Below are 27,751 nucleotides of genomic sequence, written 5' to 3' on the forward strand. Positions count from 1 at the left end.
CCAAAGTCACTTCCAATTCTGTTATTCTATTCTGAAGTATAGAAATAAAATTGGGAGTATGTCTGAGATAATCCCAGACTGATTGGGCTATCTTTATCAGCCTTGCAGTTCAATTCTACTGAAACAAAAGCAATTAGAGGGGGTATTGTGAGATATAAAAACTCTTCTCACTATTATGTTATGGATAAACCTTCAAAGCATTGGATAGAAAAAAAGAAAGGATCTCTCCAATAATTGGTATAATATTTGGAAAAGAAAAAAAATGCAGAAATATGCATTGTACAAAAAGAGATTACAGATAGTTCTCGACTTACAACAAGGTAGTTGTTAAGTAAGTTTTGCCCCATTTTATGACCTTTTTGCCATAGTTATTAAGTAAATCATGTCATTAAGTGGATCTGGCTTCACCCATTTTCTTTGTTTTTTGGAAGCTGTCTGGGAAGGTTACAAATGTAAATCATGACCTCGGGACAGCTCAACTATCATAAAAGCATGCCAGTTGTCAAATATTCAAATTTTGATCACGTGACCATGGATATGCTGCAATAGTTGTAAATATGGAAACCGGTCATAAGTCACTTTTTTCACTGCCATTGAAATATTGAACGGTCACTAAACGAATGGTTGTGAGTCAAGAATTGCCTCTAGTTGGTATACGAACAAAAATCTTATTCTGTAAATGTTAACAGCTTGGTTCCCAACCTGGTACCCCATAGTACTAACATGCCCAATGTGATCTCCCTTGGCATTCAACATGCTCTGTGTTCTACCTGACTTATAGTGAAAATAATCTTTAATATAAAACATTAGACTATGTAATGCTACAAAGTGAAATGCTAACCTCCAAAACCATCTTTATTTTCCAGGGTTCCCAGGACCCTTATGCTTTCTTTAAATATATATATATATGGAGGTTTTAGCTGAGAGTTTTCTTTCGAAAGGTGCACAGAAAAAAGAGAACAAACTATATGTATGGGTGATAGGGAGCATCCTATGAAAGATGTTATTGGAATAGTATGTATATTTCTGATAAAATGCTACTTCGTAGTTTGTTATATTGCCTATGGTAGCCATTTTTCAGAAGTCTTCCATTCCCAGAAATTATTTTGCAAAACTACCTATAACAGGGGGCCCCAGGCCCCAGCCTGAACCTGAGCCATGGCCCACTCAGAACTGGGCCACGAAAGTGGTGGGCAAGCACACAAGTGTGTGTAGCTCTGCTTGTGCAAGCAGCGGACAAGTGTGCAAAGCTCCATTTGTGTGAGCTGCACACACTCACCCGCCAATGCAGATACCCACCACCACCACCACCACTGCTGGTCCGCAAAGCCAGAAAGGTTGGGGATCATGGATCTACAACATGGTTTCAGAATTATAAAAGTTTCCACCAGTCCTTTAAGTAAATTGTCAAAAAAGATGAGTCTTCTAAACATAGGGGCAATAAATTGTTGGTACACATTAACTGCGGGAGGTAAACATGAATTTCTTGCACTGAGATATTAGTTGGGGATACATATATGTAAACTGTATGATATATAATCAGAAAGTAATCATTTCTTTGTTTTTACATCATTTCTGAGTAACATTCTCCACTTTTTCAAAAAGTAATTGCTTTTTATTTTCAAGAGGAACTTTATTGATAAACAGTTAAAAAAAAATTCATCATTTACCAGATATAACAATTCCTTCTTTATTGGACTGAGCATTACATATAAATGGATGGGAAAGTATTTAACATTAGTATGTAAGATGGTATAATAATAATAATGGGGATAAATAAATATGTGACTTCATTATTTCAAGGTCACACTTGTAAACTTATTGTATCAATCTAGAAGTATAAATTTTGCACAACAATATTATAACTGCTGGTAACATTGTCATACTGGCTGTGTGTCTGCTGGATTTCTCAAAATGTTTTCCCACTGTTTTGATTCTACAGAGACCAGACAACTGTTTAATGGAGAGCTAATAAATAGATCAGCATTTCCCTCAAAAAATATTAAAAAGCAAACAAAATAATAACACTTTCTATTCCTTTAGCTTCAGATAGGAAGAAATGTTTATATATTTCAATATATGTTTATGACATATACTGAAATGTTATCATTTATTTTAAAGTGTCTCCAGAGTAAATGATAAACAATTTGAAATTCTAGAAAATAGTAATACAGAAAAATTAAAATCATTTTGATGTTCATAACACTAGTTAATAATGTATTTTTATGAAACCACCATGGAGGATGATATTGTTTAGCAAACCATATTGATCATGGTGCAAAAATAGCAAGGGTCTTGTTCATTCATTTGTGCTTTTTAATTTTAATGATTTTATATGTCAAATAAGCACTGGCACTTAAGCAAGGTACAGTCCATGTTTCAAATGCCTAGCTTTGTCAATCTACCTCAATTCTTTTATATTTATTTATATTCTTTTTAATTTAGTGCTGAAGGGTGCTGGATTGACAACTCTGGAGGCTGAAGCCCTCTATTTATCCACAGAACAGATACAGCCTGGGCGGCAGCAGTGCAAGCTTTCCCACGCTGCCCCCACCAATGTGCCTCATCTCTGTCCTGGAGGGACCACCTCTAGAGGTGAGAAGAGAGATTGGTCTCCATGGCTCTTTCAGTCCTTGGCCTTTCTGTTAAAATCAGTAGCTTGTGATAGTATACCCTCTTCAGTCAGAAAATGTGCCACATTCATCAACAGCTTTCACTATATCTATTCAATGTCAGTAAATGATTTCAGAAATTGTTACTGAGCCTTGACTTACTGAATGGAGATATCAAGAATCACTTTCGCCTAAATGATATGTCAGTCACTACACTTTTCCAACAATGTCTTAATTTTCAGCAAAATATTGAGTACTTTGATCGGCCCTTTCATAAGCCAACATGACATGGAATTATTACAAGATCACTTTTCTTCCTGACGTATTTTTCTATTTCATGAAGTAAATATTAGTGAATAAAAATAACATGGCAAGCTGTTTCATTTGCAGTTTACAAAAACTCAAAGTACTATTGAAAATAAGTAAATCTATCTAGCAAAATGCTGGAATATTTTAAATTCATACCACTGAAATAGAAAGTATCCTGTATTTTCTACGGTTATATTTTGTTCTTAGAATAATAAAACATAATGCGTAAAGCAACTTTAAGAAGCTTTACTTCACAGATTGATTTATTTGCATTCTAAAGTATAACTGAAAATGCTGTTTATTAACAGTGTAAGAAATCATATGATCTTTTCCCCCCACAAATGTTAGTTATGAATTTCTGATCTAGTACATACCCTTCCTTCATAATTGAACTTAGAGCACAGATAAAACTTCCATAAATATTTTACAAGCACTAGTTACTCTTCGATGACAATACTGAGATAAAATTTCTAGCATATATCTGTGATTAGTAACTGTAATATCAATCATATTAAATAAATATTCATATATTTATTTCATAAAGCTAAATACAAAAAACTGAAGTGCTTATTCCTTCACATGCTACATAATAGGGTGTCCATATTTGTTTTTAATAAGATCATGGCTGCACTATTTATTCTATAAATTTAATGAACTGTGAAAAGGAGACCAGTAAGGATTTGTTCTGTGGACCAATGTTAGTGAAGCACTGATTGCCATGGCCTCATATTTTATATATCAGATTACACCTGAAGTTAAAATATAAGAACGTTTAATGCAAAAATATATCAATTCTGTTTAAAAGCTATCTTTAAATGTATTTAATATATTTTCAAGATGGTTCCAAGCTCTATTTACAGTGGGAACAGTTTGGTAATTCTTGCTATTTTCTTCATACGTTTCCTTCCTCTGCCTAAACAGAAAATCATGCTTGTAAATAATTACATAAATAATCAGAATTGTATAGCAGAAGATTAATATTAGACTTGCATTTAAAAGAGCTGTTAAGAAATTTAGTAAATATAAATTGATCAATACATGTTTATTGTATAGCCAAATTATTTAGGAACAAGGTAAACCAGAAGTACAAAATGAGAAATAATGAATTGTGAGATTATGAGATTGTGAGTTCACAGTAAAAATGTATGCCAAAAATTTAGTTTTATGTTAGCTATATATTTACAAGGCTTAAGTCTTCTGTGCATCTTGAAAATGGAACAGATGCTTTAAAACAAATGTATTTCTAAATATCTTTTAAATAATTTTCATCACATTTCTTTGCTCCAAAATACTTTATGATAATCAGTTCATTTCCTCTTATAACAATTAAATCAACATGCCCTTAGTATAAACAGATGAAGTACAATTTGAATTATAATCTCACAACATACATAATATGTAAAAACCTCAGTTAAATTATCTTGCAAAAGAACTATGTTTGTACATTTGAGTAACTCACCCATTTGTCTAACTCACACATTCTTCCTAAAGAAGATCAGAATGTAACTAATGATAACTTTTTCCCCAGAATGCTTTCTGAGCTATCAGGAGCTTTTGTACACAGAAAGCATAAAGAGAATTTTGGTCAGTGCCCCAGGGTTTTTTGGATTTCTAGGATTTAATGCAGCATTCAGAATTCTAGACACAAGTTATAAAAATTTCTTCTCTTTTATTACCACACCAAAGCCAAGCAAGTCTTTAGCTGCAGTTTATGTAAGATTCCTTTGCAAGGTTCATTAAAAATTAGATAAGACCAAAGTCTTCTTGGAAGTAGCACTTGGAAGCATCCTTTCACTGCTCTCTTGAATGGTAACAACCGTAGTTTAAGTTAGAAGCAATTGCCCATGCAATTTTGATGTGCGTGTTTTTTCCTCCTAGACCTAGAGGAATAAACAATTGAAATGTTGACTCAGTATTACTAAGATATTAATTAACATATCTACTGGCAAAGTAAAGCTTCTTCCTGCTACTGATAAAATATACTTTGTTAAGTGTGTATGTTAGCATAGCAATCAATTAGAAATGTAAGTATTTCTATGCTTAAATTCCATTCCTACTTTTTTGCTTCGATATGAGAAAGAGACTCCCTGGTTCTACCTCTGGCTCTTCCTTTAAACCAACAACAAATCTTAAACAACCAAGTTTTTGATTGCGATAGATTATTCCTCTATTAACTGCCTTCCAAAACCTTCTTCTTCTCATGTGCTTTTTTAAGACTCCATTTTCTTTGCCAGCTTAACAGCAATCCCTCTCCAATGAAAGTATTTTACCCATGAGAAAGCTATAAAGAAACTGCTTTATCTACTCTTCACTTATGCTATGTCCATCAGCGAACAAAAACAAAGTATCTCTGTGACTAATTTTTCAAACTGCACGAATCCCTGAAACTGACAGTTTTCATGAACTGAGAGATACCTTTGGAAAAATGCTGTGGTTATAGTTCATTCTTAACTTTTTTGAAGTATAACTATGATAAGGGGGGATAGATGAATCATTCCTTAGTTTACATTTCTGAATCCATAGGGACAATGTGACTGAAAAATGGCTGAAATAAAATAATAGATTTTGGATCAAATCTACTTAGACACTTTTTTATTATATGACGGCCATCTATGTTGTTAGGAAATAGCTATGAAACTTTGGATTTTGAACTATTTCTTTTAGGGAATGAGAGTTTTGCCCCATGCTTTGATGCATTATTCTTTTTCTGTACAAGCAAGCAAGACAGTTTTTCAATATGTCCATCTACAATTTACTATTTTAAAATCATGATACCATATTGATTACAGAAATAAATTGGAGATTGTTTCTATCATTATAATACTTAGCACATTTAACTTTCATTGTAGAAAAGTTTATTTTAAAGTATAAATAATAAAATGAACAATTAAAAATTCATTTAATAAGGAACTTTTTCCTGGATTCCACGTATAGGCTATGCTAAAAAAAGAAGTTGAAAGTCTCTTTTTCCCTTTTCTCTCTAAGTGAGGTCTCTCTCTTTAATCATGAAGTTGAACATTATAGAATTCTTCTTCGGTAGATGAAAACTGGATCTCTTTCTTGTGTTCTAATTTACTTTAATATCTCACTTTCAATTTTAAGGAAGGAAATAGCTTACTATATAAATTGATGGTCCTCAAATATTGTGGAACTGTGCCCTCTCAAAATGATAAATGCATGTGACATATATACACCTGAATAAAAGTAATGATTTTATTGATGTTAGGGTTGGTTGAAAAGGTGCATATTTCTCTCTCCTGTCAGCAAAGTCATCCAATCAGATGTTGCTGTGCATACTGCAAATAGGGAAGGCATTTAACACAGCAGTTAATCCAGTGAAATCAAACACTTAAAATTGGTTTTATCTGAATTGGCTGAATTACATATTACGTCTACTAAAGCTGTCTGAGGATTATTTAGTTTGCAGAATTGTGGACGGGCTGTAGTAATGGCAGTCTTACCATATTTGCCTGTAAAAGGCACATTGTAATACAATTTTGTACTCTTTAAATATTTATGTATAGCATCTCTCTCTCTCTCTCTCTCTCTCTATCTATCTATCTATCTATCTATCTATCTATCTCTATCTCTCCCTCCCTCCCACCCTCCCTCTCTCTCTCTCACACACACATACACACGTGTCTGTATGTAATGATTATATGTACATTAAATGCAATGAATGACCAGGTTCCGTGTACGCGACTCACTGAGCAATTATTAATGCCATTTTTTAGTAAAGGCATTTCATGTTTTCATAGTCATGTATTCTTTTGCAAATGTCAGTTACAGATCAGATTCATGCTATATTTTTGGCAATCAGCTGTTGTTCAATTTCAATATATGTAGTACATGCCATTCCAAGTTTTAATGCAATATGAATGTATTATGTATTCATGCAATCCTATGTGTAAGATTATATGTTGATGTGTTCATAATACTTAACAAAACTCCAATGGCACAGCACTAAGAGTATTTTTTATATTTTATTGAGTGGGGGATCCCAAAAGTGACAGGATATGCAAAAACAAATTTAATTAAAAATAACAAATATTTATTTATTATTCACATTTTTGAACCACCCACCTCCCTCAGAGCTATTGACAATCAAGCCATACTAATTATATATGCCCTGAGTGTTTAATTAAATCAGATTGAGCTAAGTAAATTCAAAACTTCAAAAAGAAAATATTCTAATTATATAGCAAATCTCATCATTTGCTTATCAATCTTGTGCTCTTATAAGAGCACTTCTTCCAGATGCTAGTCCAGTAGCATTAACAAAATTACCCAGATATCCCATTTCCAGTTGCGAATTTTATTGTACAACAAATGTATTATTAATGATAGATTATTATTATTTCTATACAACATCTTTACAAAGACATCTGTTGTAAAGATCTGATGTTATTTTTGTACTAAACATTGGTATTAATTGAGAAAACTGCTTTCTGGCTAATTTAGGTATTGCAATACAGGAATTATGCAATTGACAGAGTCAGTGACAGATATTGATTGAAAAATGCTTCTTACCTCATTGTTTATGGGTATCTGATGCCTATGTATACCATTATATTTACACCTTTAAATGATTGAGCGTTTCTTCCCATTTAAATATGAGCGTGCTGCTATTTTGCACCATGTCAATCTAAAAGTAATATAGTAGAACTTCTGGTCATGAACTCTTCTGACCATGACCAAATCCAGAACAAAAAATTCACAATTTTTTTTCCGCAGCCAATTTCCCCTTCCACGCCATTTTTTTATAAGCGCCAAATTTCCCAAATTAGGTTCAGGTCACAACCAAATCGGTTTGCAACCAAAGTTATGGAATGAATTCTGGTCATCACCTGAGGTTCTACCTGTACCTGAAATAGGTATTTGGTAGAGATGCATGTATTTATGGAGCATCCATCAGGTAGTGTTCCACATAATATATCTCTGAGCTATCCACTAACATCTGATAATAATTTTATTTACTTTTAAATAAAGCATGTTATTTTTAAAAAGGTATCAATACTTTTGTTTTCCTAAATATATCTAAACCTTGTCCAAATGGTTCGGATTTACAAAGTTTGCTACTTACAATATTACTTTTTATATGTTGTTCTACCTTGAAAACAGTCCTCTTTTTTGATTCAGTAGTTTCTGAAAAGAAAAAAATTAGCAAAATAGATGTATAGGTAACATATTGTTTTATCAACAAGAATAAAATGCAAAAAACCAACAACAATAGAAAAACAATAACAATAAAGAAAAATAAATTGTAAAATGTACAAAAAATGCAAAAAATTATGCAAATATCAAATAAATTTAATATTAAACAGACAGACTCCACCCCAGCTGGTTGCTGAGAAAAAAAAGTAACACTGATAAATTCTCCTCCCCTTTACATAATAAGTCTACAAATAGTTACAAACTTTCTCATCCCTATTTAACAAGCATACTATATTAAATAAAGAAATATTCCAGGTGAGAGGATCCCCACTAATCACCAATTCTGATACCAAAAGCAGCACAACTACATTTTGCCGATTAGGTCAAGGCAATAACTGTCTTAGAGCCATGTTCTTTCTCAAATGTATGATACTTATCTATATCTGCATTTGGGAAACGATATGAGAAATATCTGATAAAGAGGAATCTGTGATATTCAGTGTACCATTATACAATTTTTGATGTTTCAGAAAGTTCAGTATTTTATTCATATATGCATCAACATTATCTTTGATGTGCCTATGAGTAGGAGGAGCAAAATATTTTTAGTTAAGTTAATATTGTGAGTGATTGGGGGTTTAGAGCATTTGTGTCAAATGTGTGCTTTGTGAATTAAGAATTTGTTTTGTATACCGGTATTTGAACATGAGAAAAACTGCAACTTTCTCCTGTATTACTCATTAGTTTATTATTACAATCTGTATGCCATATTTCTGCTGATGTGAAAACCAGGTTGCTTTAAACAAGTCCGTTGGAAGGACTCAAACATTCATAGTTCTGGAAAATTTATCAAGTGGCAGTAACAGTCCTTATAGCAAGTGTACCTGTTCAGTTCTTTTTCTTTATTCTTGTCGGTATAAACCTAAACATAAATTAAAGACAATATAAATATCTTAAAAAATCCAGAAAATTTAACCATTAAATTATTTGGGAGATTGGGGAGAAATGTAACCATTTTCCCAGATTAAGTTTTTGAAAGCTATACATTATCCACAATTGCATTTTGAAAAGTAGAAAAACTGCAATTTTCCAACAAACGTCTATTAAAGTGGAACATCTAATGAACAATCTAGCCTCTTACAGTGCTTTCATATATTGGCAGCCCTCTGGAGTAGTTTTGAGAATATGCAAACTGATAAAGCCTATATTGGGCTTCTGTTCTGATAGGTGCTATTCTGCCAGTTGAAAGATAGAATTCGCTATAATCCAGGGTTTTAATATTTTCAGATTAATTTTTAACTGCTTAATTGTTTTTGGGAAAATAAATTTCTTTTGAGTTTATAGCCCTGACTTTATATTGGTTGAGTGAGATGTATAAAATATTTGCCAAGCTGAAAATGCAGTACTCCTTCTTATTCAGTCAAATTTGTTCATGTTTTTGAAAATGAAATGACATAAATGTAGAAAGGAAACTAATAAAAGAAGCAGTGTCCTGCTGAATTGGACCTTTGGCCCATCTCAACCAGCACAAGTATCTATCTGATACATCTAGTTTCCCAAGCAAGTGGTCTTGATAGACAGTCACACCAGAAATTTTTTATTTCAGTGAAAATGGAGTTATAGAATTCCTTAATTGACTTATTAACTCAGCTGCTCTAACCTGGTGGTCCTTCAATCCACCCAACTCCCCCTTTGATAACCTGATGAAAAATAATAGCATAAATCTCTGCCATTTTGTGATGTAGGGTATATCATATTTATTAAATAACTTCCAAATTCCTCTAAAAATTCCACTTTTATATCCTTGTCTGATGTGGTTTCATTCAGTTGGTCATTTTCTGCCAACTGAATGAATGTTAAATGTTAAATGTCATCTTTGTTCACCAGAAGATTCCTCATCGCCTCACATGAATCAATGTAATTAGTCACTCTGTCATTGCCATCTTATATTTGGAATTTTATAAATGTCTGTGAGTTATATGTCTCAGGAAGATGAAATAACTGGGTGAAAGAGAACCATTTGTGTTTTGTCATGTGTACGTGATTGTTCTAACTCGTTTACAGGCTCTCCCTCTCTACCAGATAAATACCGTCATCATCGAGAATTAATGATGCTACTACCAGCACACCGAGATCGGCCTAGCAGTGCTATGTATCCTGCAGCTATCATGGAAAATGGACAGGTAAAGCGTTTGTGTGTTTGTGTTTGTGCATGCATGCAAGCACACCCATGCACCTGCATATATGTGTGTATCTTTGTGACTTATATTAGATTATACCAACTGTGACACAATTAGCTTTAAAACATTTTCCTATATATAGGGAGGGAGTTGTGTTAAAAAATACCTACAGGAAAGTATCTACTTCCCTGATTTGGGCAAAGGTTATATTTAATATATATTTTACTAAAAGCCAGTCTTGGGACTGTAGAAATACAGTCACTGGTTTCACTCTTCCATACTATTGGAAGTGTTTCCCATAAGTGTCCTCTCTGCAATCCTTTCTACAGTCACAACTCAGACCTAATCAGTAATAGTGGGAGAGAAATCAGCAAGCAGTGTCACCACCACTTCCTTATTCTTGCTATGTCATTTGAAAGGGAAGCAGAGCCACTCTTCAAATCAATAAGAATAAGAAGTCTTCCTTGCAAGACACTGATGCTTGACTCTGGGATTGTAGGGGAAGGAAATGCAGAGTCTAGAGAAATATACGTCTAGAGGAAAACAAAGATTCTTTTTCTGCTAGAAATAAGGGTACTCTCATCTCCAAAAAGGGATATGCTTGAGATTCTCTCTCTTTCATGTCATAATTACTCTTGCATCCTACTTTCTGTCTTCAACAAGACCACCAGCTATTTTCTTTTATTCAGCATCTTACTAAAACTACCATCAATAGTTTAGAAAGAGAGATCCTCCTTCCTAAAGCATATATCTAATGAATGCTAATAGAGGAAACCGATTACATGGTTTCCTATTTGTGAGAAAACAGCCAGATTTTGGAACAAAAAAAGCCCCAAATGTCTCAGAAATAATTTAATAATTTGAGGATTTAAAAATTCTACATTCCATTATGTATCAGCAAAAGTATACTGTCACTTACTGCTTTTAATTTAAGTATAAATGTATTATACTATCACATGCATGCTGATATTGAAATAGGCTGTGCTTATATGCTTCAAGACATATAGAGTTTATGAGTTAAAACTATTGCTTTAAACTACTCCTGGAAAACTATTGGCTACTAATTCAGGGCCTGCAGCAAGGTGTCATTTATTTATCAAATTAATATGGCCACCCATCTCACACAAAATGATTTTGGGTAATGTACAATAAAACTATTAAAGTCAAACATAAAAACCAGTTAAAATAATTAAACACTTAAATAGGTAAAAACAAGATTTCAATAGGGTTGATTCAGGTGTTATACATGGTTCAACTAACTCTACTGCCAAGGAATTTCCCAGGTCTGATGAAAAAAGTAATGGGTCCCATCAAATGGAACTCCTTAGCAAATGGAACCTACAGATGCCTCTTGGTGGACCTGATGGGTAGAAGGTAGAAGTGACTGGGGAGAGTTGATCCGTCAGATAACCTGGCTCCATCTCATATAGAGCTTTAAAAGTCAAAAACACTACCTTGAAGTATACCCAGAAGCAAACTGGCAACCAATGCAGCTCATGGAAAGAAGTATAATGTGAATCCTTCTCAGAACGCCCATAACTGCCCATACGACTCCATTTTGCACCAGCTGAAGCTTCCAGATACTTTTCAGGAGCAGCCCCATTTAGAGCATGTTACAGTAATCCATTCAGGAGATGAGCAGGGCATGAGTAACTGAACAGAGCCTCACAATCCAGGTACAATAAACACACAATATGAATTTGTGCACATGACACCTACCTAGTGCCAATTACTACAGGAGAGCTGCATATTGAACCAACTGATTTTCCTGGAGTCTTTAAAGGCAGTCCCATATAGAATACATTGCTGTAATTTAATTGGCTTGTGATTAGAACACAAGTGAGTGTCTGTCACAAAGTCTTCTCTCTCCTGGAACAGCTAGTGCTGGTGCACCAGCCAATGTTTGGCAAAGATCCATATCACCATAGCCTCCACGTGCCCATCCAGTTGAAGCTAGAATTCAAGGAAACTCAAATCATGAAACTGCTCCCATCGGGGCAGTATCATTTATACAATACAATACAATAGCAGAGTTGGAAGGAACCTTGGAGGTCTTCTAGTCCAACCCCCTGCCTAGGCAGGAAACCCTATACCATTCCAGACAGATGGCTATCCAACATCTTCTTAAAGACTTGCAGTGTTGGGGCATTCACAACTTCTGGAGGCAAGTTGTTCCATTGATTAATTGTTCTAATTGTCAGGAAATTTCTCCTCAGTTCTAAGTTGCGTCTCTCCTTGATTAGTTTCCACCCATTGCTTCTTGTTCTACCCTCAGATGCTTTGGAGAATAGTTTGACTCCCTTTTCTTTGTGGCAACCCCTGAGATATTGGAACACTGCTATCATGTCTCCCCTAGTCCTTCTTTCTATTAAACTAGACATACCCAGTTCCTGCAACCATTCTTCATATGTTTTAGTCTCCAGTCCCCTAATCATCTTTGTTGCTCTTCTCTGCACTCTTTCCAGAGTCTCCACATCTTTTCTACATCATGGTGACCAAAACTGAATGCAGTATTCCAAGTGTGGCCATACCAAGGCATTATAAAGTGGTATTAACACTTCACATTATCTTGATTCTATCCCTCTGTTTATGCAGCCTAGATTTCTTTGAGATATAACCCCAGAGAATCTTGGTGTTATATTGGCAAAGAATCTCACTGAAAAAAACACACCTCTATCTTGCTTGGGTTCAGCCTTAATGCATAAATTGATATGATGGCCAGGGGATCACTAGGATTAATCTTCAAGGCTTTAGTCACAGGTTTTCTATGTTGTCACCACAGGAATTTCTAAGATAATGCATCTGTTATTCAGCCATTTGAGACTTGAACATGACATGCAAATCCAGTTTATAACTAAAAACATAAGTTATATGGTAAGAACCTGAATGAGATCTTTCATTGCAAAAAGTGCATTTGATTAATTAAATCTATGATTGTATATTTGTAATGTGCAATATTTGTTTCAATAGTCTTGAATTGCATTTTTATCTTTCCTAGCATCCAAATTTCCAGAGAGCCTTATTCCAGCAGGTAATTGGACCATGCAAACCCTGCAGCGATCCTAATCTATCTGTTGCTGAAAAAGGTATTGTATATTCTATTTTATGTTTTATACAACACATTCAACTACTGATTTTCATTTATGTTTGATATTAATACTATTTCATTTGATCTGATACAAAATTATCTTATCCCAATCTATTATAGACAGTTTATATATCATATTTTTTACCAAGATAATATCCCCCGAACCAAATGTTAAAGAAATAATTTCTGAAGCATCACTAATCCATATAAAGAAAAATATGGATTTTTCAAAATAAATGAACAGCTTTTCCCAACCAGTTGAAAAGTCATAGTAAAGAAATTCAAGAAAACCTCTGAAGTTTGTTATTTCTTATTTATTTTGTGATAAAGGGATACACAATGGCTTAAACAAAAAAGATGTAAAACAGAACTTCTATAATGACAAATGGCCATCTGCAAATTATTTGCAGGGTGAGTTGGACAGGGAGCAAACGATTAAATGTGACTGCACACTTTTTATACTTGCATTGTCATATCCCACACAAATACGTAGGAGGGAATTTTGTATGGCCATATCATAACACATGCTTTATCTGTCAGATTTTGCTGGAATCTTGGTTTGTTTGCCGATGCCCTGTAATATGAGCTTTCAAGGTAGACATCCTTTTATTTAGCTTTATTGTGGCAGAAGTCACCTATTATCAAAATGACATTCCACGTTGCCTGGTACTTAAGTAATAGACTAGAATATTCACAATACATACATTGATTTTCTTCCACCTCCCTGCGTTTCCAAATTCTCTAGAGGATTAATATAGAAAATATTTAGGAAGCATTAAGCTTTTAAGTCATTGGGAGGGGAAAATCTGTTGTTAAGTGAAGCTGCTATTAAATGAGGCATCATGCGACCACACCGATTTAAGAAGTCTGAGAGCCAGTTTGATGTAGTGGTTCAGGCATAAAGTTAGAAAAACAATAGCACTAACACTTAGACTTATATATAACTCCAAAGTGCTTTACACCACTCTGAGTGGTTTACAACAGTGGTCCCCAACCCCCGGTCCGCGGACCGGTGCCGGGCCGTGGAGTACCTGGCACCGGGCCGCGCAGCGGCCGGGGGCCTAAGGGAAAGTCGCTAGGCCTACGGGACAACGTCGTCCAATCAGTATTCTGGCTGGTCGGCGAGGTAGGGGAGGTAAGCTAAAGGGGCGTGAATTAAGGCCGGGCGTTCAGTTGCTGAGCAGCGCACGCAAATTGGTGGCTGGGGTGGCCGGGCGCGTGCCTGGGACGGTGTGCGGAGTGGGGCCACCGGACTGAGCCTCTCTCAGAGGCGGTTGGTGGGGGTGTGCCGTCGCGAGGTTTCGCTGCGAGGAATGTGAGAAGCCCAGGTGGTTGTTTCCTCCCCCCCTCTTCCCCGCGAGCTCTCGCCGGCGCCGGGCTTTCCCCTGGCTCGTCTGCGGCCGCCGTTTTTGTCTCCCGCAGAGGCTGTTCCCCGAACCACCACCACCACCACCACCAACCCGGCCTCCCCTGTCAGTGCCCCGCGTCATGTCGTGATCTCCGGGCGGACGTGTGGGACCAGGGAGGTGGCGGTGACGGCGGCTGCTGCTGCTGCTGCTGCAGCCGCCGATGGGGCTGCTCCGGATTATGTTGCCGCCTAAATTGCAGCTCTTGGCGGTGATGGCGTTCGGGGTGTCCGTCTTCTTCCTGGAGAACCAGAGCACTCGGGCCACAACACGAGTGATGTCAAATTGACCACGCCCAACCCAGCCCCACAGGGTCAAACACAATCCTGATATGGTCCTCAATGATATCGAGTTTGACACCCCTGCTTTAGATCCTGATAGTGTTTTAATTATTAAAATTTAATAGACATAAAAAAGATGAAGAAAGACTAACCTCTATGTTATTTTTATGGAAGGCCTGCCTGAAAGTTATAATGGTAGCTCCTGGGCCGTGCGCAAAGGCTCCAGGGAAGAGATGCCCCCCTACCCCTGCGCGCGCTCAGCGGGCCACGGTAAAATTATCAAAGGCTGACTGGTCCGCGGCGATAAAAAGGTTGGGGACCACTGGTTTACAACATCAGCATATTGTTCCCAACAATTTTGATCTTCGTTTTACTGACCTCTGAAGGATAGAAAGCTGAATCAGCCTTGGGCCCTTTCAGGATCGAACTTGATTAAAAATGGACTTTGCCTCCACTTTTGAAAATGGAGTAGATTCTAAGGTTGCAAATTGTCATCTTTTTCCTTTTCAATTACAGTACTCCCTTAAGTGACAAAATGCTGATCTATAAGACGTTGGCTAATGTTCTCTATCAGATTGCCTAAAATTGTGCTTGTTGTTTAGCAATCAAAGCAGCAATTCTTGAGACATAATCAATGAAAAATCTTATGGATAATTATTAAAGCAAGTTTTTAGGAAGGATCTAATTTGGAATCTAATATAATTTCAAGATTAATTTTATTTGGTGAGATACTCGTTTGGTGTCATGATTATTGAGAAAGTTTTCAAAAACAGTTTGAAGCTATGAAAAACATTGTGGTCATTGTGGCACAGTAACAGGCTCTTTTGCATATTGCTATTTCTTTTCCTAATTTTTTTGCTTCTTTTTATCTTGATTTTCAAAGCAAACAATAACTTACTACTACTGTATAATGTGTCAGAGTGTGTGTTTGTGTCTGTGCGAGTATTACTGGTTTTCAGAATTGTTCTGTTCTTTCATTTAAAAAAACCATTATTATTTCCTATCATCTACCCCCATCTTCATGGACAAATATGTATGGAGCCAGTCCCAAAATACTCCAGAGACTGAAGAAAATAAAAATGTCAGCCTTCAATCCTGTCAAATCCCAATAAAACCTGTATTTGACTATTATCCAAATACAATCTGTTTCCATCCTTCAGCTGTTTCAGCAGCACCAAGCAGCTGGAGTCTGGACAGCGGAACCAGAGAGGCCCTACCATTCCTGTCTGCTCATGTTGGGAGCATCCTGGTCCCACCAGTGCCTCCCCGAAGCCTGACCCATGGTAAGGAAAAGGTCAGGGGGTCTGCAGAACCACCCTACAACAATGCCCAGATAAATCATATGAAGGCCAACACAGACATCTTTATGACTTCCTAAAAAAGAAAGGGAATTCATGGAGGAAAATATTTTCCTGGTTCTCTTGGCTGACAGTTAACCTAAACCTTGAAAACTTCAGAAGGGCTGTGAATGTGCTTTGGGACTGGACTTAGATTTTTAAATGATATAAGGTAACCTGATGTCTTGCTGTAGGTTTTAATATATGTTGAGCTCAAATTATTTTTGAAAACAAATATTACTTTAAATTTTTTATCATCCTTCCAAGGACAATGAAGTACTAAAAAGTAATTGAGATTTCAGATGTGGATTGCTAATGAGCCTGTTTTCTTGCCACAGGAATATTGATACAATATCAGCTGTTGGTAAAATTCTGCTACCTTTACTTTTTACTTCCATTTTACATTTATTAAAAACATTAGACTGCATTTACATAGTAACACTGATTTCTAAAAATGAGTGTTCAACTCTCAGGATTAGCATTTGCTTTAACTAATATTGCACAAATTAAGAAGTATGAACAGGTCCATGATTCTGCCCTATCTGACTTCCCTTATAAGGCCACTATTTACTACACTTTGATGCCTTCCACCATCATCTTAATGACGCTCCCCCAGCGCTGCCTGCACGAACACTGCGCAAGGTAAATGTTTTGTCATATTTCAGAACTTTCTATCCAGTATTATTCTAATATTGCTTAGATTAGAATTTTAAGATATATCTATTATACCCAGTTTTGGGAGAGGTTAAAAGCAAAAATCAGTACCTCTAAGAGAAACATAAAAACTCTGCAAGCTGTATAAGGGTCTCTTAGGTTATTTGAGAATAAAATGCTAAAAAGTGAAGCACGTCGCTAGGATGTTCAAAATGAAAAAAAAATAACATTCCTGTTTGTTCTTTTATATAAGCTGTTCACCTTGAACGAGTTCATATAAATTCTGTCCAATTTTTGCTCATGCTCCCATGTGAGAGGATGAGTCCAAAGTTTCCTCTTAGCTTAACAGGTACTAGGGAAGGAAAATGAATCTTTGCAGAAGAGCTGGGCTTTCAAAATCAAGGGAGGTGATACAAAATATATACTAAACTTGGCTAAACATCTAAGACACCACTGACAAACAAGCCTTTTCTTAGCACATATTTTCATTTCCAGTTATCTAAGCATATTGATTAAAATAAATTAATTAGGTCCTTATAAAGAAAATAGCCTGTTTATTATCTCTAATTTGTTTTCCATAATTTGTTTATTCTCCAGTGCGCTGCTTGGAGAGTCCAAGCGTGGGTTAACACAGCCTATCTGCTCTTGGACTGAGTAATGTTTTTCTTGACCACGCCTCCCTTTGCCTCTCCAAGTTCAGTTTAAAAACTCAGTCCGCCCGTTGGGACTGTTTTTGGGAGTGCTCCAGTACAAGAACAGATAGGCTGGGGTTCCCAAATCCAAATTGACCATATTTCTTCTCTACTTGTCTACAAGAGTATATGTGAAGGTTTGATTTACACCGCTGAGAGGGTTCCCTGGCTGGCCGTCATCTGCTGGTCGCAAGCGGCTCAAGGCATGTGAGTCGCTTGACCAGCTGCCGCTGGTGAGCGGGGGGGGGGTAGGGAGCGCACCGGCGTCCCGTTCTCCCCCCCCCCCGACTGCCATTCTACCTGGGCTTCGCGGGCGTTTGCCGCTGGCTGTGGCGGTTCTCTAGTCTGCCTGGCAATGGCGGTGACCGTTTCTGCCGCTTTGCGCGCTTTCCCGAGTGACGGCGAAATTGGCGGGAAGAAGCTGCGTGCGCACCGGCTGCCATTTTGAGTTGTCGTTTGCTGCGTGTGGAGGCTCTGGAGCTCCGGGAAAGTGAAGAAGCACAGCAGGGAGAGCAGGAACCTATATCTCTCAGCCGCAGAACGCCGTCGGGGGTGCAGGGCTAGTCCGGGTCGCCGGCTAGCCTTCCCTCCTCAGCTAAGTCTTGGGGCTCCGAGGCCAATGGGAGGAAGGACTCCGTCCAACAGGTGGCCCTTCCCTCCTGAAGTATCTGCAAATGCACTTGAGCCGGCTGGCCAGCATTGGTGCCCTTTCAGCTCGTAATCACCTTCCCTAGGCCCTAATTCGTGATCTAACGTAGCATGGCTGAGGAATGCAGGGAGGCGCAGGAGGAGCAGAAAGGACCCTCCAGCAAACATAGCAGAATGGATCCCTTGGCAAAAAAAGGGAAAAGGGAATAAGGGCACCAGTAGCAAGTCATCCCCAGGGACTGCAGGGCCTCCAGAGGAGACTAGAGAGGCATCTCGTCCCCATAAGGCGGAGGAGCCTATAGCCCCTCACCACCACAGGGATCATTCCCCTTCAGATCACGGGGATCAATCTCCAAGGGGCAGTAGGTCTCCTTCTCTGGAGGATTATAGGTCCAGAGATCCCTCACCAGAGGCCTCCTGGGGCTATCCTGATTCGCCCAGCTCCTTTATCAGGGAAGATCGGGACTCCTTCCAGAACAGCTTGCCCGAGGAAGGGGATTCCAGCTCAGGCAGGGCTAGGCGCCATGGGCACACCAGCAAACATCGCCTGAGGGAGGGCAAGAGCCCAGCACTGTCAGCTGAAATGATGGAGGTGATCTCTCTGGCCATCTCCCAGGGTATTGCGGAGGGCATCAAGCAAAGAGACTCCCGGAAGTCAAGAGCTCTCAAGATCAAACATCAGGCTAAGGCCTCCACCTCTAAGGAGCCGGCCTCCCCTCCCACTTCCTCAGACTCTGAACACTCTAGCTCGGAGGAAGAAGGTGCTGAGGGCTTCATGCTTTCAGAGGACAAAGACCTCCCTCCGGACAAGCTGGCCTTCACTGGCCTTCTTAAGTCGTCCTTGTTTAAGTCTATCCTGCACAAGGCCATGACAGCGACCGAGCTAGGCACCATCCCCAAATCTGATTCTGCTCAGGTCTCTACTTCATCCAAAGACCATAAGCATGGACTGTTCAAGAAAACGGTTCCCACCTAGGAGCTTATTCCTGTGCCTGACCTCTTTATGGATGTGGTCCAGCGTCATTGGGTCCAGCCAGGCACCCTGACCAACCCTAGTGGGGGGGGGGGGGTAAAGCCCTTTATTCTGTGGAAGGAAAAATGGAGGACATTTTGAAATTTCCGAAAGTGGATGCCCCAGTAGTGTCCTTAACATCCAATTCTAATTTACCAGCTGACCTTCTGGAAGGTCTAAAGGCCAAGGATAAGAGGTCGGAGAAGGCATGTCATAAAACTCACATGGCATCCGCCTGGGCCATTAAGGCGTCCACCACTGCCTCATTTTTCACCAGGGCATCCTTGTTCTGGCTGAGACAACTAGATCCAAGCCTCCCCCAAGAAAGTCTAGGTGGCACCATGAGCTTACCAAAATTATTACAGCTATTGAATACTCAGCTGATGCTTCGCTGAATGCAGCAAAGTTTGCCTCCAGGGCTCTAGCTTCCAATATCACTTCTCGTCGCCTCCTCTGGCTCCGGCACTGGCAGGCTGAGATGAAAGCCAAATGGAAGTTGGCATCTGCTCCCTTCAAGGGAGGCCACCTGTTTGGGGAGGCCCTAGACAAGTTTGTTGTCGAAACCAAAGACAAACGGAAGGTCCTCCCGGCCACCTTAAAAAGGAACGAACGTAAGGGCTCTGGTTCCTTTCGTAAGCAGTCCTTCCGGAACCAGGAGGCCGATCAAGCAACCTCTTCATCCTCCTACCAGAGGCACTTCCAGTAGGGGGGTGATAGGCACCAAGATAGGTCCTCCTTCAGGTCCCATAGCAGGCAAACCACAGTCTTCCTTTCGGAAGCCATTTCGCAGAGGCAATAACAACAACAACAATGTCCATCCATTCCGCAGGGGGAAGTGACCATCACAGGGTCCCTCCCATAGGGGGTCGGCTACAGCTGTACGCTGACAGGTGGGAGGAGATAACCTCGGACACGTGGGTCCTCAGTACCATCAGGAGGGGCCTGGTCCTAGAATTTCTGTCCCTTCCCCAGAGGAAGTTCATCCGTTGTCCCACTCCCAGGAACCCAGAAAAGAGGGAGCTCATGCAAGCAGAGATACTCCATCTTCTTCAGATAGAGGCCATAGAACCAGTTCCGAGGGACCAGGAGCGGCGGGGCTTCTATTCTATCCTGTTCTTGGTCCCAAAGAGCTCAGGGGGGTGGAAGACCATCGTGGACCTCAAAAGCCTGAATCAGCATCTGGCTTACAAGAGGTTCAAGATGCAATCCCTCCATTCCATCCTGGATTGCGTGAGGAAAGGGGATCTATTGACATCGATAGATCTGAAAGAGGGCTACCTGCATGTCTTCATCCATGCTGCCCACAGGAGGTTCCTGAGGTTCTGTTCCAAAGGGAAGCACTACCAGTACAAGGCACTCCCCTTTGGACTCTCGTCACCGCCCAGAACATTTGCCAAGATCCTGGCGGTGGTAGCGGCCCATCTCCGCAACCATCCTGTCCGTCTGGAATATTATTTGGACGACATAATTATTCACTCTTATCACACCAGAGCAGGCTTGGCATGATGTCATGCTGACCGTTCGGACATTGCAACATGATTTCTCTGTCAACATGGAGAAGAGCCAGTTCCGTCCATCCATGCGCATACAACATCTGGGTGCAGTCATCGATTCCAACTCCTGCCAGGTATTCCTGTCTCCAGACCGCCTGACCAACCTGAGGAGCAGAGTGAAGCACTGCCATCAGTCCAGGTCGGTGCCGATCGTCCACCTGTCCCAGCCCTTGGGGATCATGATCTCCTGTCTGAAGGTGGTTCCCTGGGCCCGACTGCATGTCAGGAAACTGCAATGGTTCCTCCTTCCAATGCAGAGAGCGAAAACCAGCAACTCCCACAGGCGCGTGCGCCTCCCACGAAAGGTGACCCGATCCCTGGCCTGGTGGAGGTCCAAGGCGGTCTTGAAAGGCTGTCTGTTCAAAGAACCAGAAAGGGTCGTTGTGACCACAGACGCCAGCCTTCTGAGGTGGGGCGCCCACTGTCAGTGTCAACTTGCCCAGGCCAGTGGTCTCAGAGGGAGGCTGCACACAGCATCAACTGGCTAGAGCTGAGGGCAGCCCGACTCGCGCTACGCCGCTTTGCAGGGCTTATAAAGGGAGGATGTGTACTGTTAATGACAGACAATGTGGCAACAAAAGCCCACATAAACAGGCAGGGCGGTACCCATTCAAGGGGGCTCATGCTCGAGGCAGAGGCTCTCTGGGCAGGTGGGCAGAGCGACATCTGGCTTCTCTCAGAGCAGATCACATCTCAGGAAGCAGCAACCAGGAGGCAGAGTGGCTGAGCCGACAGCACATCGATCACTCGGAGTGGCACCTACACCCGGACCTGTTCCAACAGATCGTGAGGAAATTCGGCAAACCGCAAGTAGACCTCTTTGCCACACATTCCAACACACAGCTGCCACGATTCTTTAGCCGTTACCAATCACCGTTGGCGGAAGGGACGAACGCACTGAGATGCGAGTGGCCCCGGGAACTCTTATATGCATTCCCTCCTCTGCCCCTCATTCCTCAGGTAGTGGCCAAACTCCTGACCGAACGGATAGAAGTTCTTCTGGTGGCACCGTTCTGGCCCAGGAGGTCCTGGTACGCAGACCTTGTCAGTCTCTCCGTTCAGAGACCGTGGCGAATTCCTCAGGATCAAGTCTCCCTCAGCCAGGGGGCCATCAGTCATCCAGACCCCCAGTGGCTACAACTAGCCATCTGGCACTTGAGGGGGGCCTCCTGAAGAAACAGAACATCTCTGACAAGGTCATACGAACAATACAAGCGTCCAGGAGACCCTCCACTACCAGAATATCTGATGCGACCTGGGCTGCCTTTTCATCATGATGCAAGGCTAGAGACATTGTTGACTTTTCAGCCTCGGTCCCTCAGACCCTGGACTTCCTACAGGAGGGTCTGGATAAAGGTCTGGCACCCAGTACTCTCAGGCGTCAGGTTGCAGCTCTGTTGACTGTCCTGGCCAGGGGTTCGTCTCATTCTCTGAGCCAGCACCCTCAAATTAAGAGCTTTCTGAAGGACGCAGCAAACATCAGTCCACCGACGGTCCACCGATACCAGTGCTGGGACCTCCCATTTGTCTTAAGGGCTCTGATGGATCCCGTTTGAGCCTCTGCATATGTCTAGTCTACGCCACATAACCATCAAGACCGCCTTTCTGGTGGCTATCATTTCTGCACGCAGGGTGTCCGAACTGACGTCCCTCTCAGTCAGGGAGGACTTGTGCGTGGTTCACACCTACAGGGTTATATTGAGACTTGATCCTTCATTTACCCCTAAAATTAACTCTATGTTCCATAGATCTCAAGAGATTATATTGCCTAACTTTTGTCCTAAACCTTCTCACCCTCGAGAGCGTGAATGGCATAAGTTGGACGTGAGGCGTGCCATCCGCATTTATGTAAAGAGGACTAAGGAATTCCGTTGTTCAGAGGCGTTCTTCATCTCTTTCCTTCCTGGGTCTCTTGGCCGCAAGGTCTCATCTCACACCGTAGATCGTTGGCTGCGCGCTTGCATTAAGCTGGCATATGAGCATCAGGGCAAGATAGCCCAGTGCAAGGTCACCGCACACTCTACCAGGAGGGCGGCTGCGTCAGCAGCCTTGGCAACCCAGGCATCCATTCTGGACATTTGCAGGGCAGGCACGTGGGCTTCCCCCACTGCCTTTATAAAAAACTATAAAATAGACACCTCAGCCGAAGCCTCCTTCGGAAGAAGAATTTTGCAAAGAGTTGCTGAAACTCTGGAGGCTCTGGCTCTTACCCACCCTGGGACTCTATAGCTTGGGCATGTCCCACACTTGGACTCTCCAAGCAGCACACTGGAGAAAGACCGTTGGCTTACCTGAACGGTCGTTCTCAGGGCGCTGCGAGGAGAGTCCAAACCCACCCAGGGGTTTTTTCTTACAAACTGTGACTGTATTATTGACTGTGAACTCTCACCATACGATTGTCCTTTCATTTTTAAACTGAACATGGGAGAGGCAAAGGGAGGCATGGTCAAGAAAAACATTACTCAGTCCAAGGGCAGATAGGCTGTGTTAACCCATGCTTGGACTCTCCTCGCAGAGCCCTGAGAACAACTGTTCAGGTAAGCCAACGGTTTTTTCCCCAAAATCCCATCTTGACTTCACTTCAAATTACCTCTCCACTGAGCTTATTATCTATAAATTCATAAATATTATTTTTCATCTCTACTCGTTTCAAATCTCTTTTAAATGATGCAGTCACATATGCAGCTATTGAGGCTGTTATGATAGCTGTAATATTCTTTCCCAATTTCTCAAAGTTCTTTTGAAATGTGTGACTTTTTCAATAGTCTATTGAAATATAGTCTATTTCAATGGTCTATTTTTTCTATTAACAGCCTTTAATTAGGTACAAATAGGAAAGTTAAAAAAGAGTTTATTCCTTGTTTTGCCTTAAATCTTTGATTTCATCCTTAATTCTTTGATCCCTAATTCTACTATATGGACACATGGTTTATCTCAGATTTGTTTTGCAAATCCAATTGTCTTTATACTAGAATACTGAACAGTCTGCATATCCAGTAATCTCTTATTTTATATATTTAATTATTTTTAACTCTTCAATAAAAATCCTAATGTTTCAAATATAACTAACCCGTTAATCCATTTTAAACTTTCTTTTTAAGGGCATTTATATTGCCTATGAAAAAAATGGGGGAAATGTGTGTGCTGTTTTTGCCATCTTTCATATATGTAAATGCTAATGTAATGTAAATTCATTTGAAGTTTTCCATGCTTGAATCACAGCTGAATGTTATATTTTTTATGCAGATTGCATCTAGTTCACCAAGAAATTACCCTTAAAAAAAGTAGTCTTGCTTAGAAATTGTACATATTTAACTAAAATTAAGTTGCTTCATGCCAAATTATACAATATAGAAGAAAGATTTATAGCAATGAAGAATTTAGATGTCCAAATGAAGATTTACATTCAGTCTTTAAACAATATTGAAAGGCTCTGAAACAGTCTTTTTAACCATTCAGTTCTAAAGTATTCTGTAAGATTCTAAAACACACATGCTTTTTTTATATATTTTGCTTGGTCCAGTTATATAGACATTGCTCAGCTGTAGATATTGTGCTTTTCATTCAATATTACCTAATACAAATGTTGACTTTTTGTGATTTTTCAGTTCAGCAAAGATATATACAGATTGGATAATCCTATCATCACAAACAGATATAGCATTTTAGAAGCTTAGAGGAGGTGAGATAGGTTTCTTTTTAATTGAGTTGAAAATCAAGGATATCGCTACCATAAAATGAGCTGAAAATAGGAATAATATTCTTTAATCTATTGCAAATATGAAGTATTCAACATGGAACTACATGGAACTCTTTATATGTTCTAATATGTGCATGCCTGTCTCTTTTGCTTTGCTTTTCCATTTAGTCACCTCTTCATCCGATACCTGCATCCCCCACAAGTCCCCAGTCTGGCCTGGATGGAAGCAATTCCACGCTTTCTGGTAGTGCTAGCAGTGGTGTTTCCTCACTAAGTGAAAGTAATTTTGGCCATTCATCTGAACCCCCTCCTCGAACAGACACCATGGATTCTGTTCCGAGCCAGACATGGAACACTGATGAAGATTTAGAGACGCCCTATCTCCCTGTCAGGTACAGTCTCTCAGAACCTGATGTTTTAGAAACTCTCAAAACTCAGCCATGCCGAAGCCACTCCGCTCCGTCTGGAGTCATTCCTCAGGATACTATGGACCCTCCAGCTCTACCCCCAAAACCGTATCATTCCCGTCACCCAAATGAAGAGGGAATTATCCTGGAAGAGGACGAAAAATATCGAGCACTGCATCGCAAAATTGCCCAACCAGCTACTGGTGCAAAAGAGGAGCAGGCAAGGGTGGCATGGGAGCATGGCATCAGCGAGCAGTAGGCAAAATTGTCAGGGCATAGTTTGTACAATCATTCCAGGTTTTAGAACCAGAACAGTGAAAAAGCAGAGGAGTTGATTGTTTTTCTTCTGCTCTGTGAGATTGACTGGAATCAGAGACTGAGCCAGCATGTAAAAAACTGCTGCTTTCCTTTTTATTTAATTTTATACTTTCCAGGTTTTTAGTGGTTTGGGATTTGTTTTTTTCCCCACACTGGATGCTACATTCCTTCTACAATTTCAGATAACAGGAAGAATTGAATGACACAAGGGGAAGCAGCATGGGATTTTTACAAGCTTTCCTCTTGGTTTGAAGATGTGCACAAATCGAAGCAGTTGCACTAGGAATGTGTTTATTTGTTGTGTTAAATGGATTTGGAGATTCCATGAAATGTCAAGCCAGAAGGTGCAGTTTAAAATTTTAAGTACAGTGAATTCTGCTTTTGAAGATAACTGGATCTTTCAGGCTTGAAGCATATGAACTCTTTTGTGGTGATCTCCTTGCACTGCCTCAGGAATGCTGAAGCAATCTGACTTATGTTTGCTTGCTATTGCCTATTTTACATATTTCCTAGTTTGCTAGACTTTTTATTTCAATTTCTTTTCTCATCATGGTGTTATTCAAACAACCTGTAGCCCATTTTGGGCCAGCTGTGCCTAAAGAAGCTTTTGGCCCCAGCATTCTTTTATTCTTAAAAAATGGTGTTGCCAAAAGCCAATTCAGGATTGGCAAAGAATAACTATGAGTCAGCAGCTGGGAATGTGGCCTAGAATAAAATAAAAGGAAGATCTGAGTGCATACTTGATCTTTGCCTCAAATGTCTTGTATCATATTCTCTAAAGACTCACCAAAAAAATAAAAACCTGTTCCAGTGGGTTAAGGTAGAGGTATTAAAATTGTGACTGATTGAAAGACATTGGTATACAGAGAAAGGAGCTACTTAATTTATATTCAAGAACTAGTTCCACCAATTAATTTTACATGTTGTCATACATTTCCACCAAAGGAATCATGATACATGGTGTCATATATTATGCAGTAGTTGATAGCATAACTAAACTTGGAAAAGTGTATGAAAATATATTAAAGGAATACACATTAAGCAATATGGAAAACTTATAATGCAAAATAGTTTTATATTGATAATTGAATAATTTTAATCAATGCTTCATTTTCTTATAATTCATTCCAGGTTCTTAAAATGGAAAATATAAAGGGAAAAGCTTTACGATCCAGATTTGTTTTTGTTTTTTGCCCAGTCTCTGAAAAGGAAAACATTCCATTTATTTTTACATTTTCCACAAGCACATTGTGAAAAATGTATAAGTTGATGGCTGTACCATAAAAGTCCAAACTAAATTATGAGTCACTTAACACTTTAGGATCCTATTCACTATATGGATTTACTCTGTGTTTCTCCCACAAAAGTCAGTAATTAAGATATCTATCCATTAATAGAACATGCAACATTGGTAGAATGGATTTTCTTTCTTGTGCCCTTTATACTCTCAAAATTTACTCTTCTTTGAAGCAGACTGGAGTATAAAAGCAAAAAAGAATAGCCAATGTATGAATGAAGGTCTGCTCGTGAAATGTTAAATAGAATCTAGGAAAAAAAACAAATTTAAAATCTTCATTTCTTTAATCAGTGAATAATTATTTGTAAGGGGGGAGGGGAACAAATCTAAAAACCAAGGGTACAGTGTCCACAGCTTCCTATGGCTGAATTTGCTTTTCATGGAAGTACAAGTAGTCCTCAACTTACAACCATTTGTTTAACAAACACTTGAAGTTTTGACAGTGCTGAAAAAACTGACTATTAATTGGTCTTTGCACTTAGAGCATCCCCACGGTCATATGATCAAAATTGGGTGCCTGGCACCTGGCCTGTATTTACAATGGTTGCAGCATCTCAGGGTCACATGTTCAGGATTTGTGGCCTTCCCAGGGGTTTTCAACAAGCAAAATCAATGGGGGAAGCTAGGGTTTCACTTAATAAATGCAGTAAAAAAAAAAAAAGATAGTAAATCGATTGCGACTCACTTAACAATTGCACTGTTTAGCAATAGATCATGATAAAAAAGGTAGTGAAAGCAGGAGCGACTCACTTAAACATTGCATCACCTAATAATGGAAGCTCATCTCCCAATTGTGGTCAAATATTGAGGAGTTGTTCAGTTACTTTCCTCAATGTCTCTTCTGTGCAAAACACACGTTAACTTAAGTGAAGTGACATGAAAAATTATTTTGTTTACAGCATTTCTTAACTTTAGTCCCATTAGCAGCATTTTCCCATTGGTGCCCCCATCTACAAAAGCACAGTAGAAAATATAAGTTTCAAATTTTAGAACATGAAACATCCAGGCATCCTAAATTTCACTCATCCAAAACTCCAGCAGGATTCTTAAAGCATATACTCTTTTTGAAGTTTGAAAAGAGCGGCAGAACTCCCAAGCATGTT

At 39.5% G+C, this 27,751-nt stretch overlaps 1 protein-coding gene across 1 annotated transcript in view; it reads left to right on the forward strand.

The window, feature by feature from the left end:
- The window catches only part of DOCK3 (dedicator of cytokinesis 3), a 176,289-nt gene extending 150,997 nt beyond the window's left edge, over window positions 1-25,292 (forward strand). Inside the window, exons 50-55 of the mRNA XM_032239081.1 lie at window positions 2,446-2,595; window positions 10,140-10,258; window positions 13,254-13,341; window positions 16,191-16,313; window positions 16,927-17,009; window positions 24,795-25,292. Of these exons, the coding sequence (XP_032094972.1) occupies window positions 2,446-2,595; window positions 10,140-10,258; window positions 13,254-13,341; window positions 16,191-16,313; window positions 16,927-17,009; window positions 24,795-25,292 (1,061 nt within the window). The remainder of the gene's footprint in view (window positions 1-2,445; window positions 2,596-10,139; window positions 10,259-13,253; window positions 13,342-16,190; window positions 16,314-16,926; window positions 17,010-24,794) is intronic.
- Window positions 25,293-27,751: the final 2,459 nt, after the last annotated feature.

This window comes from Thamnophis elegans, chromosome 2, assembly GCF_009769535.1.
Source record: "Thamnophis elegans isolate rThaEle1 chromosome 2, rThaEle1.pri, whole genome shotgun sequence".
In the NCBI taxonomy this organism is placed as follows: Eukaryota; Metazoa; Chordata; class Lepidosauria; order Squamata; family Colubridae; genus Thamnophis; species Thamnophis elegans.